The 17473-nt window shown below is 44.7% G+C and overlaps 1 protein-coding gene across 5 annotated transcripts in view; it reads left to right on the forward strand.

Moving 5' to 3' along the window:
• Positions 1-16356, forward strand: part of BCL9 (BCL9 transcription coactivator) — a 98576-nt gene extending 82220 nt beyond the window's left edge. For all 5 annotated transcript variants that reach the window (XM_079974762.1, XM_079974763.1, XM_079974761.1 and 2 more), the window contains 6 exons: positions 2336-2652; positions 5549-5738; positions 6469-6565; positions 6750-8982; positions 12330-12590; positions 14198-16356. In XM_079974762.1, the coding sequence (XP_079830888.1) occupies positions 2336-2652; positions 5549-5738; positions 6469-6565; positions 6750-8982; positions 12330-12590; positions 14198-15291 (4192 nt within the window). In that variant the 3' untranslated portion in view covers positions 15292-16356. The remainder of the gene's footprint in view (positions 1-2335; positions 2653-5548; positions 5739-6468; positions 6566-6749; positions 8983-12329; positions 12591-14197) is intronic.
• Positions 16357-17473: the final 1117 nt, after the last annotated feature.

Below are 17473 nucleotides of genomic sequence, written 5' to 3' on the forward strand. Positions count from 1 at the left end.
AATATCACACACACACACACACACACACACACACATATATATTCTCCCTCTCTGTATGTGTCTCTCTGGTGGCATTATTACATGAATCACTATTTGCCTTCTGTACTTTAATTGGAACCCCATGTCATGTGAGTTTCATCTGCTGAGTGCTATTCAAGTTTATTCTGATACGGAGAATTCTCTTCATGTGCTGGTTCTATCTGCCTTTATATGATATTTCATAAGAAATTACATGTTTTTGCAATCTCTTTTGAGGTTCTTGATTTTGTAGTTGCTTATGTTTTCTTGTTGTTTTTTGCCCCCATTGAGGATCTCTGGCTCAATCCTCTAATTTGACAAAACAGCCTTTGAGAGGGTGACAGTTTTGACCATTCCACTTGACAGCACACAGTGCTTCCACTTCCATTTTATGGGGAAGGTAAATATTGGCACATAGAGGAAGTGTTCCCATGTCACTTCTGTTTTGGTGTTCAGGGGGCAAGCATATTCTTCGTATAGACGGAACAAAAACATCCCCCCCCCCAAATAAGTAGAAGTGCAAAGAAACATCCTTAGAACACAAAATTGAATGGAAATTGTAGCTATTTTGCCTGAGGTAACCAGATCTCTTAATTATTATTATTATTATTAGTTTATCAGAGCATTAATACCCCAAACTTCATGCCACTTAGGATAACTTACAATATAGAAAAACCAGTTTCATGAAAATGGTTGAAAATAATTGCAAAAGAGGCAGAGTTAGCAGTTTAAAAAAGCATTATCTGCCTCATATTATAAAAGCCTTCTGGGGAAAACTGGGGGGAAAAGCTGTGTAGGAAGTGACCAACCATGGGCCAAATGAATATGGTAATCTGGTTGTTGACATGGAGCAAGTCCTCTCATATCTTATCCAGCCACACTTCTACCTTCGATGGGACACAGAGAAGGGTCTCTCCTTCTGATCTTAGGAATGGTATGAGTGGAGGGGATCCTTGAAGTATTCTGGACCTAATCCGTTTCAAAAGAATTGTGCCCAGAAGCAAATTTGTACCCAGTGTGTATTACTGGATTGTGGAAGGGGTGGGTAGGTTCCTTCTCAACTTTATTGCTGGGGTTTTTTTATTACATTGTATCTGATAGGGACGCAGGTGGCGCTGTGGGTTAAAGCCTCAGCGCCTAGGACTTGCCGATCGAAAGGTCGGCGGTTCGAATCCCTGCGGCGGGGTGCGCTCCCGCTGCTCGGTCCCAGCGCCTGCCAACCTAGCAGTTCGAAAGCACCTCCGGGTGCAAGTAGATAAATAGGGACCGCTTACCAGCGGGAAGGTAAACGGCGTTTCCGTGTGCAGCTCTGGCTCGCCAGAGCAGCGATGTCACGCTGGCCACGTGACCCGGAAGTGTCTCCGGACAGCGCTGGCCCCTGGCCTCTTAAGTGAGATGGGCGCACAACCCCAGAGTCTGTCAAGACTGGCCCGTACGGGCAGGGGTACCTTTACCTTTACCTTTTTATCTGAGAGCTGATTCATATCTTCTGCCACTCATGTGCATCTTACAGCTCTTTCAAGTAATCTACGACTCAAAGAAATTGAGTGATCTTACAGACCAGCTTCCATTATCAGGGAGGTCTACCCCTGATCTGGTGTGTTCCTCTTCATGCAAGTTGGCTACATATACATTGTGGCTGCTGACTATAATTATGGATCAGTTCTGAGATTCAGCTCTTTTTTTCCAATATATTTCCCCCACATCTACTGTGCTGATGAAATCTAGTTCAGTGCTATTTTACAATATTCTTTTGCACTTGTTTTCAGAAAGATGCAATTTTTGCCTCTAACAGTTGAAAGTAACTGAAGCGAGCATTTTTAAAACTTACATTCTGCTGGCAGGTAATGGATAGAAATTCAGAGTTGTGTATAAATTCAGTTGAATTTTCATGGAAAAACATCCCCCCCCCCGACAGTTGAGCTGTGTTCTTTGAATCCAGATGGGTGGCATTGTGAACTTTATGGTGCCCTGCTTATTTGCTTTGTGCTGGTCTTAGTGTGAGGCATGTCTTTGTACATAGAAACCATTGTCTTTATTGACAGAAGTGACAGAGGTACATCCCCATGTGACTGACTGGTTCCTAGGATCTGGGTAGTTGCTGCCTTTCTCTGTTTGCTTAAGTAGTAATACCTCAAGCTGGATAATAAGGCATTTTTTTAGATAACTGCTGGACAATATGCATGTGGATGAATTTAACTTACCGGTGCTGGCCACGCTCTGTAAAATAAGCTGAGCTGGTGGCTACTGCTGCGTAAATTGGCATTCGTATACCTTTTATTACAAATTACTCTTCTTCCCCACCTTTCTTTTCCAGTAGTCCCAAATCAAAGCAGGAGGTGATGGTCCGTCCCCCTACAGTGATGTCCCCATCTGGCAACCCCCAGCTGGACTCTAAATTCTCCAACCAGGGTAAACAGGGGGGCTCAACTGGCCAATCCCAGCCCTCTCCCTGCGACCCCAAGAGTGGGGGCCACACACCAAAAGTGCTCCCAGGACAAGGAGGAAGCATGGGGTTGAAAAACGGGGCTGGCAATGGTTCAAAAGGGAAAGGAAAGAGAGAGAGGAGCATTTCAGCGGACTCATTTGAACAAAGAGATGCTGGGACTCCCAGTGATGAATCTGAAATCAAAGGTATGTCTACATGTGAAGGGGCAGAAATATGAGTGGGTGCCAGCTTTTACTGAGAGCCTCTGTGATTTTTTTTTTAACTTGCTCTGAACCCTAGAAATTGTACCAGCCAAAATGAGTCAGTTTTGTATATTGGCATGAAGGAAGATTTTTGACAATTGGATTGGAAGACTTGGAAAAAGCAGCTTCCTGCCAAAGCACATGTTCTGAAACTTGTCACAGTGACCCCCTTTTAAACTAATAGTTCCTCAAGTGTAAAAAGAGGCAAACAATTTGTCTTTTCAAGAGTGTTTTGTTTGATATGCTTGATAAGAAGGCAGGTCCCACGAACCCCACAGCATACTGTGGTCAGTTTTGATACGTGCCTAGCGGTGGGCCTTTCTTCCACTGCAGGCAAAGGGCTAATTTTCTCAGGAAAAGGGTGTCTTTTCCGTAGGTTTAAATGCAAGCACCACACTATAAAAAGGCCCAAGTGCCATTCGTAATTGACACGATCTGAGTGTATTCTGTGCTTGGGTATCTCTAGTGAATTATGTAATGTCGCATAAGGAGCAGCCATCAAATCTGAGCCTGTATTTCTGTAAGTGTTAAAAGAATGGGTTTTGCTTTGGTTCTCAAAAACGACACAATCTGTTGTTTGTGTGCAGGATATTTAAGTGGGTATTTTTGTTTTTTCTTTGTGTTGACATGTTAATTTCATAGATATGTTAATCCACTGAGACCCTCTTGGGATAGAGAGGGTTAAAAACTCAATAGAGGAACATTAGTCGTCTCAGAGAAGGCCTATAAGGAAAGGAATAGCTTGTGAAACAAAATTTGGAGTAGGACAGATGATAAATAGTCTGTTTCATAGGTTGGGAAGAACTAGGTTAATGCTGTGTATCCTTGCCCACTTCAAAATACGATTGGAGTAGTAAGGGGAGCTTAGCCCCCAGAGAGGAATTTTTGCTCTAGAGTAGTGCTTGTTCCTGTATATCCCAGCTCAGTAAGGCTGGTCTCTGAGCAGTCAGATATTTTCACAGCTTATAATTGTTGACCATCATTTCCACTCACTTGAAATATAGCTTTGATTGGGGTAGGGAAAGTCTTTCTGTTGTTACTGTATGGTGTCTTAGACTACAAGAATGCAGCTCCAATCTGTCAGTCTCAGAAGTCCTGTTCTGCTTGGAATATCATAGGCACTGTTCATGTTACGAGTGTTGTTGCACTTGTGGAAGTGCTGTTTATGTAAATCACATGTGCTTGGGACTGTCTTCAGTGGCTAACATAATTCGTGTGATAGTGGCCAGTGCTCTCCACATAAGCCCAAATGTGTCAAGCTTTGCTTGAATTCTACTCAGTCCTGAGGCTGCTGGGCTCAAGAGATTCACAGGGGCCACTAGCTGAATTCAAGCGAGCTGAAGCATGCAATTATATCTGGCGCCCCCCCCCCCAATTCCTCTTCTTCTCTTTTATTTTACATTTTGCTTTCCCTTCTGTTATTTGATTGCAAGCCTACAGGTGAGATTATGTTGTGTATTTAATTTTTGCGCAGCACCTTCGAGTTTGGGGCGCTTTGATCATTACTGGTTCATAGCTGAAGATTAGGGCATTTTTTGTCCCATCGGCACTTTTTTCAATACGTGACTTGTTTCTCATTTTACTTGGCTTATGATATTTTGCAAAAAAATATATAAAAAAAATGTTTTGTATCGCCATATGTGGATCTTGAAACTTTATTACTTGATTACTGTGTGGTGTGGACTTCTTAAAGTTTCGGAAACCATTTGAATCTCACTTAGCCTCTGAACCAACTCCCATGTCTCATGTAAGAGCAATTTAAATGTGAAAATATTACACTAAATATGGTGAGAAAATCTATACAGCCAAAATGCTCTGGCCTATGCATATGTTGCTTACACATCAGCTTTATACTGATTTTGAATAGACTCTAGGATTTGACTCCAGTGTATTTCTTGGGAAAGGCAATGAAGTGGTGTAAAGCTTCTAAGAACAATCTCCTGTGTGCTGTTGTCATTGCTGGTGTGTCAAGGTGGGAGCAGTTTTCCTAGGTTAGCCTTACCTTGGTAGAATTTATAGTATGTCTTCTAACATCTAAACAACTATGGGCAGGCCATCTCAGTTTGAGGCAAACTGTGGGAAAGTGTTTTATCTAGCTGAACAATTCAGTAGCTTTGCCGGTGGAGGATTCCACACACACTCCTGATTTGAAACCAGTCAGATTTTTTTTTACAACAGTTGTGACTGATCTGTTCTCTGCCCCCGAGATCCCAATGACTTTTGGCATCAATGGTGAAGGTGGGGGTGGGGGGTGGGGGGAGGAACCATGCACAATATTTTGGTGGGTGAAGCAGGGTACCCTGATGAGGATGGAGAATCACACCTTTCCTGTTTCGGGGGGGGGGGGAATCTTCATGGATCAGCTGAGGAGGGGTGAAAACATGTCCTTTGTGTGCGCACACATACGAAAGTTTTCATTAAAAGTGTATAGGTTTGTTATACCTGCTGCTGGCATGCAGACCCTGGAGGATTGGCCAAAGATGAATGTGGCCCTCAGGCCAAAATACTCTTAAGAGTTTTCCTTGTGGATGTGTGGAAATTGACAAATGTACAAGAGTATACTATGAATGACTGGATTTTAAATCACACAAAGTGTAATAGTAGAAGTTGTGGTGGAAATGGAAGAAAAAGCCTGAAGTTGTAAATGCCGGCTGTCAATATTAGGATGGGCATTCATAAGAAATAATTGTCTTATATAAATGCCAGAACAAATGAATCTTATGGTGGATGATTGTACTGTATCTAAAATGAAAGTGCTACTAAGTGAGCTACTGAAAGATGGGAATGGAATTTTGATATCTTTTTTGAGACTGAGACCTCTCCACTACTTCCGTTTCAGATATTGGCTCTGCTGACCATGCAAAATCGCAAGAGTCCCAGCATACTGCACACTCCTTGGCTCCTTCAAATGCCTCAGCCCCAAGATCTTCCACGCCTTCTCATGGTCAGGCGGCCCCTTCAGAGCCAGGTAGTATGCAGAAGACTCCATCCAAAGTGGTCTATGTCTTTTCAACAGAGATGGCTAATAAGTAAGTGACACTTTAGTTTACATTGAATGTAGTAGTCACAGCCTCCGGTTTAGTTCTGTTTGCTGCTTATGCACGATGACAAGTTATATCCATTCATGGCTTCCACTTGCAACCATATCTGCTTAAATAGGTACCTGTATCTCCATCACATCACACGAGGAAGGGCATGAATGTATGTTCTACGTTGGAAGAGAAACCTTCTAGGAAAATGAAAAACTGTGTTTTGCCTTGTGGACAATTTGGCACTTAATTGTGCATTTGTAAAGCACCCTGATAGAGGGTGGTATAGAAACCAATCAAATCATAAAATAACATCTTCGTTAGATGTTGCCCTCTTTAGTAGAGGTATATTACGTTTACAGGAAGAGGGCCTACTGAATGGTAACCGACAGATTTTGAATGCCATTTTTAATGGGGTGTGCCTGGCACCAGCAAGCTTTTTGCACCAGGGGAAGACCTTCCCATTTGCCAAGGTTTTATAGGTTTTAGATTATTTTCTTTTTAATTGTACTTTATCCTGATGTTAGTTCTTAAGATTTTATATTGTTTTGTATCTTGTTTGATTGTGCGAATTTCACTTAGTTTCGTACACTGTCCTGGAATCTTTCTATGAAGAGCGATTAAGAAAAAGGACAGCTAGTATGTTATCAATTACAGAAAGGGGTGTAGACTTTTGTTGACAGGGACTGATATGCCCTGTGATGTTTCAGCTGCTTGTGTTTGTCTTCAGGGCTGCAGAAGCTGTGCTGAAAGGACAAGTGGAAACCATTGTATCTTTTCACATTCAGAACATCTCTAACAAGGTGGAACGAAACACTGCACCTTTGGTAAGTAACTTCACAGATGGAGAAGACAGTGTGGGCAGGAGGGGTGAGGCTGCCAGTGGCTTGACAGAGTGGTTAAAGCATGATTGGCGAAAGGTGAACTCAGAGCTTGGCCTTCCTTATTGCCCTAGAACTAGGCTTCATTTGAGCCATGTGAAATTACTAACTTGTCTTCCTTTTTCTTCAGAACACTCAGATTCCACCACTTCGAAATGATACAAAGCCCCAAGCTCCATCGCAGCTGCCTGCTTCTCAAGAGCAGACTCCTCCCCAGAATGCCAAAATGCAGCAGACTCCACCCATTCCAGTGCCGGCACCAGCACCCAAACCTACTGGCCCTCCATGTCCTATTGAGCAGGACAATCCTGGATTAGAAAGTAAAGTGATGTCAGCAGGAAGTCCTGCAAACTCCACCCCTCTACAAACTGAAGGATTTGGGCAAACTTCAACCCCCAGTAATAGAGCCGTTAGTCCAGTTTCCCAGGGAAGTAACAGTTCCACTGCGGACCCTAAAGGTCCCAACCAGCAGGTATCTGGTGGGGACCCACCAAATATGGGTGAAAATCCAGATGGACTGTCCCAGGAGCAGCTGGAGCATAGAGAACGTTCCCTGCAGACTCTGCGAGATATTCAGCGTATGCTTTTCCCAGATGAGAAGGAGTTCACTGGAGGCCAAGCTGGGCCTCCCCCGCCCAATTCTGGAGTGCTGGATGGTCCCCAAAAGAAGCCTGAAGGGCCAATCCAGGCCTTGATGGCTCAATCCCAAAGTTTAGGTAAAGGGCCAGGACCCCGGACAGAAGGAGGGGCTCCCTTTGGCCCTCCAGGGCACCGAGACATGCCCTTCTCACCAGATGAAGTTGGGCCACCATCCTTAAACTCTCAGTCTGGTCCTATAGGACCAGAGCACCTGGATCATATGACCCCCGAGCAGGTGGCCTGGCTGAAGTTGCAACAGGAGTTCTACGAAGAAAAGAGGAGGAAGCAGGAGCAGGTTGTACAGCAGTGTTCTTTACAAGACATGATGGTTCACCAGCATGGGCCTCGAGGATTGGTCAGAGGCCCCCCACCTCCATACCAGATGACCCCAGGCGAGGGCTGGGGTCCTGGGGGCCCAGAGCCCTTTCCTGAAAGTATGACTATGTCCCATTCACTGCCCCCAAGGGGCATGGCCCCCCATCCCAATGTGCCTGGTGGTCAGATGCGGCTGCCTGGGTTTGCTGGAATGATAAACCCTGACATAGAGGGTCCCAATGTCCCAAACGCCACTTCTAGACCCGGGCTTTCAGGTGTCCCTTGGCCGGAAGATGTGCCAAAAATGCCAGATGGCCGAAACTTCCCTCCTGGGCAAGGTGTGTTCAGTGGGCCTGGGCGAGGGGAGAGGTTCCCCAATCCTCAGGGCCTGCCTGAGGAGATCTTTCAACAGCAGCTGGCAGAAAAACAGCTAGGACTTCCCCCTGGCATGAGCATTGAAGGCATCAGGCCTGGCATGGAAATGAACCGGATGATTCCCTCTCAAAGACACATGGAGCCCGGCAATAACCCCATCTTCCCACGTATGCCGGTTGAAGGGTCCATGAGCCCCTCCAGGGGAGACTTCCCCAAAGGGATGCCACCTCAGATGGCAGCTGGTAGGGACTTGGAATTTGGGATGGGCCCTGGTAGCATGAAGGGGGATGTGAATCTGAATGTCAACATGAGTTCCAATCCACCAATGTTACCTCAGAAGATGAGGGAAGCTGGAGTGGGCCCGGAGGAAATGATGAAAATGCGCCCAGGTGTCTCGGAGATACTCCCCTCGCAGCAGAAAATGGTGCCCATGCCATTTGGTGAGCATCCCCAGCAGGACTATGGAATGGGCCCGAGACCTTTCCATCCTATGTCTCAGGGCCCAGGTGTTGGTCTTCGGAATCACAGAGAACAAATGGGGCCCGACCAAAGGACTAACAACCGGCTTAGCCACATGCCACCACTACCTCTGAATCCCTCCAGCAACCCAAACAGCCTCAACACAGCTCCTCCTGTTCAACGCAACCTCGGACGCAAGCCCTTGGATGTTTCCGTTGGTGCCAGCCAGGTTCATTCTCCAGGCATAAATCCACTGAAGTCCCCCACCATGCGCCAGGTCCAGTCTCCCATGCTGGGTTCGCCCTCCGGGAACCTCAAGTCCCCCCAGACTCCATCCCAGCTGGCAGGGATACTCGCAGGGCCGACTGCAGCAGCTGCTGCTTCAATCAAATCTCCTCCTGTTATGGGCTCTGCTGCCGCTTCTCCTGTCCATCTCAAGTCTCCGTCCCTCCCTGCACCTTCTCCTGGATGGACTTCATCTCCAAAGCCCCCACTGCAGAGTCCTGGAATACCCCCCAACCACAAAGCGTCTCTTGCCATGTCTTCACCAGCCATGATGGGAAATGTTGAATCAGGTCAGTTGTGCTCGCCTTCTCTACCATCCTTTTTCTTCACTATCTTTATAGTCAGTAAGGTGCTACCTTTCCTTTAAACAAACTCTGTTCTGATTCCTTTTATTGACAACCTGATGCACCAGACTTGGCAGGCTAGCTTGTTACTTTCCGCTCCTAAACTGCTTTGTGTTGGGCACAAGACTGTAAAGGGTTGGGCACAACCCTGTAAAGATATTGTCATAGTACTAGTTGATGTATGGACATAATTGAACTGTGAAGAGATGGATGCACAAACTGATTACTCTCACTAGCTTAGAAACATAGTCTTTTGTACTAGTGTATCGTGTGTTGGGTAAATTGAGTTCTATTTGCAGAACACTCTGCTAGAGGCAGTTTCTTCTGTAGCTACTAGGGAGTTGAGGGACCTTCTGGAACACCATGGGAAGTGTTGTTGGAGGCCTCAGGGGTGGGGGGGACTTCAAAAATTGCTCTCCTTTCCTCCAGCAGGAACCTCTGCTGGATCTGAGATGTTTCTCAGAAGGGCATGCATGTCTGGATCCAACCTCATATGCCAAAGTGGAATAGATGTGAGAAGGGGGGCGGGGGAGTAAACTCCTTTGCCTTGTTCTGAAGCAAATTTGTTGCGGATTTGAGAGTTCCTCCCATGGAAACTTAGAACCAGCTCTCTTGCATATCACAAGCTGGTTCCTGTAGTATTTTTGTACTGTAAGGATTATTGCATATAAATTCCTGAAACCATGACATTTTGTGAAGGGTTGTCCTCACTGAACAATTCAGATGGTAAACAGCATTTGGTAAACTTTGTGTCTTGCTTGGCTTCACAGACCCCTCCTGGGAGGAAGTTGGTTTAACATTAGATCACAGATTTGGCTGTGAATGGTTTTTAGACAGATGTCAGCTGATTTCTGCAATGGTTTTTGCCTTTACACAAAATATAAGCCCCTTTCTTGGTTCACATGGTCCTGTTTGCCCTACAGAATTGCAAGTCTTATTGAATCTTTCAGATTTATAGCTTAAAGTCAACTGGCTGTTCTCATCCTGCAAGGTTCTAATAAAGGAAGTCCCCAGGTGCGCAATGTTTGCATGCAGTCGTTTGATGGAGCCAGCCTTGGGAGCTCTTCAGTCTGTGAAATCACATTATTCCAGGAATTAGGAAGGCAACCAAGACAACACTTTGACTGCATTGCCCTCTACTGTTTCAGAGTAATCACTGCAATGGCATGCTTTCCCCCACCCCTCTTTTTGGAGTTCTCCTGTAGCTCTGAGGCCCAGCTCTCCAATGGGTTTTATTGTGATAAAACATTTTTAGGTTTATTAGGACCTACATACATACACTTTATTCTAGACAAATAGTACACATTATCTAAGTTACATTTTGATAAAACTCAATAAGAGTTAGAAATAACTCTGAAACTATAGAATAGCATTTGAGACCGCATTGAAAAACACTAGATTTGGAACAAATTTCTCTCCGTCTCCCCTCTCTCATCTTGATGCTTTGGTTGATGGTAGCTGGATTTGCAGCCAATGCATAGTCACTGCCATTTCTTCTGTCTGCAGACAAATCCAGACACTCCTGATTTCATTCCATCACAATTGGAATGAAATCTTGCTTGAGAGACTTGGGTTGACAGTGGAAAACATTGACCTTGTCTGACATGTGTTAAAAATACGCAGTGATAGCTCATGGTGCATTGTTGAATAAGAAATGGAACTTTTAGTAAGCTGGTTAGTGCTCTTATGTGAAACAGCACATTTAATAATAGCGTTTAAACTTCTGAACTCTCCCAAGCTGTTCAGCTTTGCTTCATATATGCATCACAGGGTAACTGTTCTATTTGTTGGGATTCCAACCATTAGGTAGCTGGAGGGTGTACATTTTTGCACAGGCAAGTTTGTTCTCTCCACTATTTAGGAAATTGAGCCTTTTTTTTTTTTTAAGGCACTTGCTCTCTTCCTGGTCTCTCTGTGAGCCAGGTCCTCCCTCCTTTGTCTCAGCAGCAGGCATTGCTGAATGGCATGAAGCATGCATGGATGTTTGGAGCTACTATGGCTGGTAGGGATGTCAAGGGGCATTATCCAGTTAGTGCCTGTCATTCTAGTCTTGAGAGATTCTGGTGTTCTGCACACAAAAAACCAGGCATAGTAGTTGCATTTCCTGGGCGTAAAATAGTTTTTCTAGCAGTTGTGATGATAATGAGCTGTCCAGATTGCTGAGAAACTGGGATTTAGCAGGGAAAGTAGCATTTTGTTGAGATTCTGACACCTGGGCTCTCAAAAAGCAAATGGCTTGAAGGATCCAGTATGAAAATAACCTCTCCTCTTCCCTTTCCTGCAGTTTTTTTATTAGTTCTTCCTCTTCGTTGATTTGTCTGAATACCCTGATTCATATAATTATTTTGTAACAAGGTCTGAAATTCAGTTTATGGTAATACAGTGTGTATTTCGTGCATAACTGCAGATCATAGTACCATCCTTGTAAATACTTATGGGACTAGTGTTACCAGGAGAAAGTAGATCTAGTCCCTGATGTACATACACTCAAGCTTCATTTATGCAGAAAGACCATTGATGGACTGGGCTGTGTAGTTGCTATTGCTGTTATGGCTTGCTATTGTCCCAGAAATTTATTTATTTAAAATTTTATATCCTACGCTTTTAGTGCCTACCACATGGGACAGCTCACAACAACTTCATTGCAATACAGTTGTCTTAGTGGATTCAAGAGGGGACCAGAGTCCACTCCTTCTAGGGATGTGTGCTTTTCTCTGAGCATTTGGTATATTGGCAGAGAAGCCAGTGGGGGTGAACTTGTGGGCTTATGATTGATGCCTCTTAAGTCAGAACCCTCTTCATCCAATGTAAGAGTGTCACAGCATCTTGAAGGCTTGGTTGTCCTCAGATACCTGGACTTTGTGGTACACAAGTGTTGTCCTTGTGTGTGGCTGAAAATGAACTTCCTGTTGCGTATAGTGTAGGGTAACGTGTGCGCCATCGAGAATGAAGCACTAAATAAACTGCAGACAGCTTGATTATGGAGCAGTTGCCTTGTGGTATATTGATGTACTGTGGTATGCATGAGAGAGGGGTGAGGGAGTGAAGGAGGGGCACAGTTCCCTTTTTCAGGGCTGGGGGGAAAGCGCTCTGCCTGAGGACAGCTGCTGCCAATCAGAGTAGACAGTAATACAGGGCCAGGTTAACCAGTGATATTATTTGATATAAATAAGTTTCATATGGTCAAATTGGCATTTAACCCAGACCCAACAGGAAGCTGTTGAGTGAAACTTCCAAAGCATTCTAGGCAAGGCAACTAGTTGTTAAAGGCTAACTTGTATTTATTTATTTAGGTGGTGCACCCCCTTCAACGGTTAGCCAGGCTGCTCCTGTGACTCTTCCTGGAAATCTTCCTTCTAGCAGTCCATACACAATGCCCCCAGAGCCTACTCTCTCTCAAAATCCTCTCTCCATCATGATGTCCCGGATGTCCAAGTTTGCAATGCCCAGTTCTACTCCACTCTACCATGACGCTATCAAGACTGTGGCTTCCTCAGATGATGACTCTCCTCCAGCACGTTCCCCAAACCTGCCACCTATGAACAATCTTTCGGGTAAGAAACAATTCTGTATAGGTGTGCTGTGGCTGGTAGCATGTGGTTTGGAGAATATCATAGGGAGAAGCTAATGAAATTGAAACTTGCATGTGGCAAAACAGTGACACACTGAAATAGCCTCACTGAAATTGAGTTGTCAGGAACTACTCACCTAGGATGGACAGCATAAGGTGTGGGCAGCAAACAGCCTGTGTAACTTAACCCAAGTGTTTGGCAGGAGGCTGCTGATGTAGGCAGTTACATAAATTATCATACCCTTCTCTCTTTTTTCACAATTTTAACTTTCCAACAGTAGTTATCCACATTGAAAATGGAGCATTGTGACTTGCAAGTATAGCGCAAACTATTACATCAAGTATAATTTGTGAAAAAAGACTAGGGATTATGTCTCTGTGTGTCTCAAGTGATCACGTTTTATCATAGCTTACATGAGAGCCACTTGCCAGTCTAAGAATCATTCTGATATTGATGTAGTGTGTTCTGTGACTTGCTTGTGGCTGTTTCAGTTGGGTCTTTCTTAGAACCCAGAAACAAGTTCTACCCAAGGAAGTGAGAAATGATGTCAGATTTTGTTTGACTCCAATTGGATTAAGAGGAGTTTTAAAAGCTGTTGAGTTTATGTCAAGATGACTTAGAAGAGTGACAACTTCTCTTCTTCACAGTAAGGTGTTGAGGCTTAGATTAAGTGTGTCCAGGTTCTTGATTCAGGTTCCAGGATGGTTAGACTTTAGGTGGTAGTACTTCTATTTTGAAAAAGCACACCTTTGCTCTTTTAACCAACCTGATGGAAATAGTGAGATAAATCGCTTCAAGTGACTAGAATCCTACAACAGTGAAATGTAGTGAGATGGTTGTGGAAGATTTGGAGCTTAGCTGTGCCAAGCAACTCCAGAATGACACCCTCTGCCTCTGTTCTGGACCCCCTCTTTTTGTAGGCAATGTTATTCCTGGAGACCTTTCCTATAACTGCCTTCTCCTTTAGTGGCTTCTTGTAGAAGGATTTGGAGTAAACTTGCATCGTTTTCCCTTCTAGAGAAGGGTTAAATTCCATTGTTCTGCTGTTGTATCAGTCACCTATGGAATACTTCAAGGAAAAGACCAAATTGTTACCCCCATTCTTTTTAAGCTTGCGTAATACTTCTGATTCACCCTGGTGAAAATGGTGGATGTTTTCTAGGGCATACTTGGGGCTTCCCTTGTCCTCTGTGAACCCTTGATCATGCCTTATTACAGTGTGACCGGGTTGCCTTGGCAGAGAAGTCAACAGTGGAAAACGTTCCCTCATTTCAGCAATTGTTGTTACTTTCACCAGCATGAAACCTCCCCTTTGACATTTGTCTTTGTATTGAGAGATTCCAGTATGTGCAACGGTCTCTGATGGAAAATACGTCAGCATTTGGGACAACCTCTTTGTGTTGGTGTGCTTTCGACGTGGTCCTTATTTTATGCGAGGCTGTAGTATAGCAAGGAGATATTTAGCTATCCATAGATTACTCATTTCCACATTAGAAGTCATTTATGCAGTACTTGCCATTCCTGAAAGCTTTTTGTATTATCACCTACTTGCTCTAATCTTAACCTTTCCCCCCTCCCATTCTCTCTAGGAATGGGCATTAATCCCCAGAATCCTCGCAGTTCAGGTCCCAACCAGGTGGGCCCGATGCCAACTCTTAGCCCAATGGGAATGACGCAGCCTCTAACTCACAGTAACCAGATGCCCTCTCCAAATGCTATGGGACCCAGTATACCTCCTCATGGGGTCCCTGGCCTGATGTCACACAATCCAATGATGGGTCATGGTTCCCAGGATCCACCAATGGTACCTCAAGGACGCCTGGGCTTCCCACAGGGGTTTCCTCCAGTACAGTCCCCTCCCCAGCAGGTGCCATTTCCACATAATGGACCGAGTGGAGGACAAGGCAACTTCCCAGCTGGAATGAGCTTCCACGGTGAGGGACCTCTGGGACGTCCCACCAGCATGCCCCAAAGTTCAACGGATCCCGCACTTTGCAAGTCTGGAGGTCCCGGAGGACCCGATTCTTTCACTGTCCTAGGAAACAACATGCCTTCAGTTTTTACCGATCCGGAGCTGCAGGAAGTGATTCGCCCTGGAGCTACTGGAATACCAGAATTCGACCTGTCCAGGATTATTCCATCAGAGAAGCCTAGCCAGACACTACAGTATTTCCCTCGTGGGGAAGTACCGGGCCGCAAGCAGCCACAGGGTGTTGGGCCTGGGTTTTCTCACATGCAGGGAATGATGGCAGAACAGAATCCGAGAATGGGGCTGGCGTTAGCTGGCATGGGGGGGCCGGTGGGCGCACCTGATATTTCTCTTGGAGGAGCATCATCCATGCCAGGTCACAACCCAATGAGACCTCCTGCCTTCCTGCAACAAGGCATGATGGGACCTCACCATCGGATGATGTCACCAGCACAACCAACCATGCCTGGCCAGCCCACTCTAATGAGCAACCCAGTAGGCATGATTCCAGGCAAGGACCGCGCTCCTACTGGGCTCTACAGCCATCCGGGACCTGTGGGTTCACCTGGTATGATGATGTCAATGCAGGGCATGATAGGACCCCAACAGAACATCATGATTCCTCCACAGATGAGACCCCGGGGAATGGCTGCTGATGTAGGAATGGGAGGATTTAGCCAAGGCCCTGGAAATCCAGGGAACATGATGTTTTAAGCTGCTACATAAGACTGGATGGTTCGATCCTTGTTGAGATGAGATTCCAGGTCCTGAGGGCTGCCTGAGAGCTCCAGGAGCACAGTTTGGCCATGCAATAGGTAAAAAAACAGACCAGAGGATGCTTTGGGAAATCTCGAATGTATGGAATTACCTGAAAACAAATGAATTCATTTTAACAGGTTGTTTTTTTAAAATTTATTTTTTAAAAATTATTTTTGTGTACTTGGATATCCTGTGATGGCACCTGCTTTGAGAATCTGTAGCTGTATTTTGAGAATTGCCATTTGTCACAAGTTGCACCATTCTCTCTGTATGTTTACGTCCTTTGGACTGGCTTCTCCCAGGACTCTTGGTTATTTTGGGGGGGGGGGTATTTTTGTGTACTGTACTATATTGTAAAAGGGATTTTAGCAGAGACTTTAGTCTTTGGGGTGAGAGGCTGTTTACTTTTAGGTGGAAAATCCATCTTCAGAACTTTGGACTATTTTCCTTCAACTCCAATGTATAGAAAAACCAAACTACGACCTCAGAGCAGAGTATTAATGAAAAGCACAAAAGGAACTTAAGTTCAGTGAGGGGGAATCTTAAAAAAAAAATAAGTTAAGGACATATTTTTCAAATTATGGAGTGCTGTCGAGCACCTTTGTCTCTCCCTCCCACTCTTAAAAAAAAAAAGGGCATCTTGCCCCCCCCCCCCTTTACTGTCTCCTCCTCTGGCAGCTGCAATACATTGTATTATTTTTGGGGAGTATATGTAGGAGAGCCCCTTCTCGTTCTGAGAGTGTTGCTACTTTCAGGAGGAGGCTGGACTTTGACACTGTTACATACTACAGTAGTCTTACTGTTCGTTCTCCTTTTCTTAGGACACCCCCCCCCCCGGTGACTTTATTAATGTGGGAGTGGAACAGACACTAAAAGTTATCCTGACCTTTTTTTGTGGCTATCTTTTTTTTTTGTTCCCCAGCGTAAAACGTTCTCTGTGTAACCTCCATTAAATTTGGTACAAAACCACTTGCCAGGGCTGTGGTGTCAGAAAAATAAAATATATTGTTTCTTACAAAAGCCATTTCTTTCCTCCTTTGCTACAGTCTAGCTTGCTTCTAAATATGCCCGTTTGTATCGGGTTTAAAGTGCTTGCGTATATGTGCGTTTCAGATCGCATCCTTCTGATAAGGTTTTTATGTTGCACACCAGGTAGGCTGCTTCTTAAACCCCTTTCACCCTCTATCTTGGTGTAGAAGGGCATGGCTGTGCTACCGGTCTCACCTTGTCATGGGGGGCAGGTTAGCCTTAACATGGGTGCACAGGTGAAGATCCCATAGCGGTGAGCAGCTGCTCAGGAACAGAGATATCCACTCTAGTCAGGCAACTAGAAAATGAATTAAGTTATAAAATGTTTACCTTCAGTAATCCAAAATAAGTTTCAGATGAAGATCTCCAACTCCAAAGCCTGAGTACTGATCAAGCTGTAGGTACTAACTCCCATTTCCTCGGAATCAGTTGTAATACAATCATAGTATCAACTGAATATTTGAACAGCCATGAGTTTGGTATCTGTTTACATTCCTTAGGAAAGGGCCAGAGAGCAGGAACTAGCACCTTTGCATATAAAAACCCTTGAGACTTCTTACCTCTTTATTTTCAAGTCTGTTTCAACAACTAACCTCACCTACCCCAGTATTGCTTTGGAAGATCCATATTTGTGATGTGTCAAGTTTTCTCCAGCTACACAAAACAGGTTCTTCCAGGTTGCATTTCCCTTTTACTACAGGGAGCAAACTATTACCAACCCTATGTTTCAGGTACAGAGGTTGCTGTAGCATTCGCACTGATTCGGGTCGTCAATTTGTATTCCCTATAACCCACAGGGCACAACACCAATCTGATTCAACATGCTTCTGTTACAACAAGTAACAGCCATTTTGAATACCCAGGGACTATCCACCTGTCTTGTCTTTGGGTTGGTTATATTAACATTGCTGCCTGCTTTTAGCATTCAGTCTGACAAAGTGCTTGTATCCAATTACATCTTTCCAGGCTTCTATTGGCCCGCTTCCATGTTTTTGCATTTTAGCTAACTGTAGCATTTCCACAACAGTTCACCTCTGGCCTACCTAGCCGTATCAAGCAACACTACGGTTATAAAGTGAATATGGCAATAATTATAATAAAGCAGCTA

This window comes from Podarcis cretensis (genome assembly GCF_951804945.1).
Source record: "Podarcis cretensis genome assembly, chromosome: 4".
NCBI lineage: Eukaryota > Metazoa > Chordata > Lepidosauria > Squamata > Lacertidae > Podarcis > Podarcis cretensis.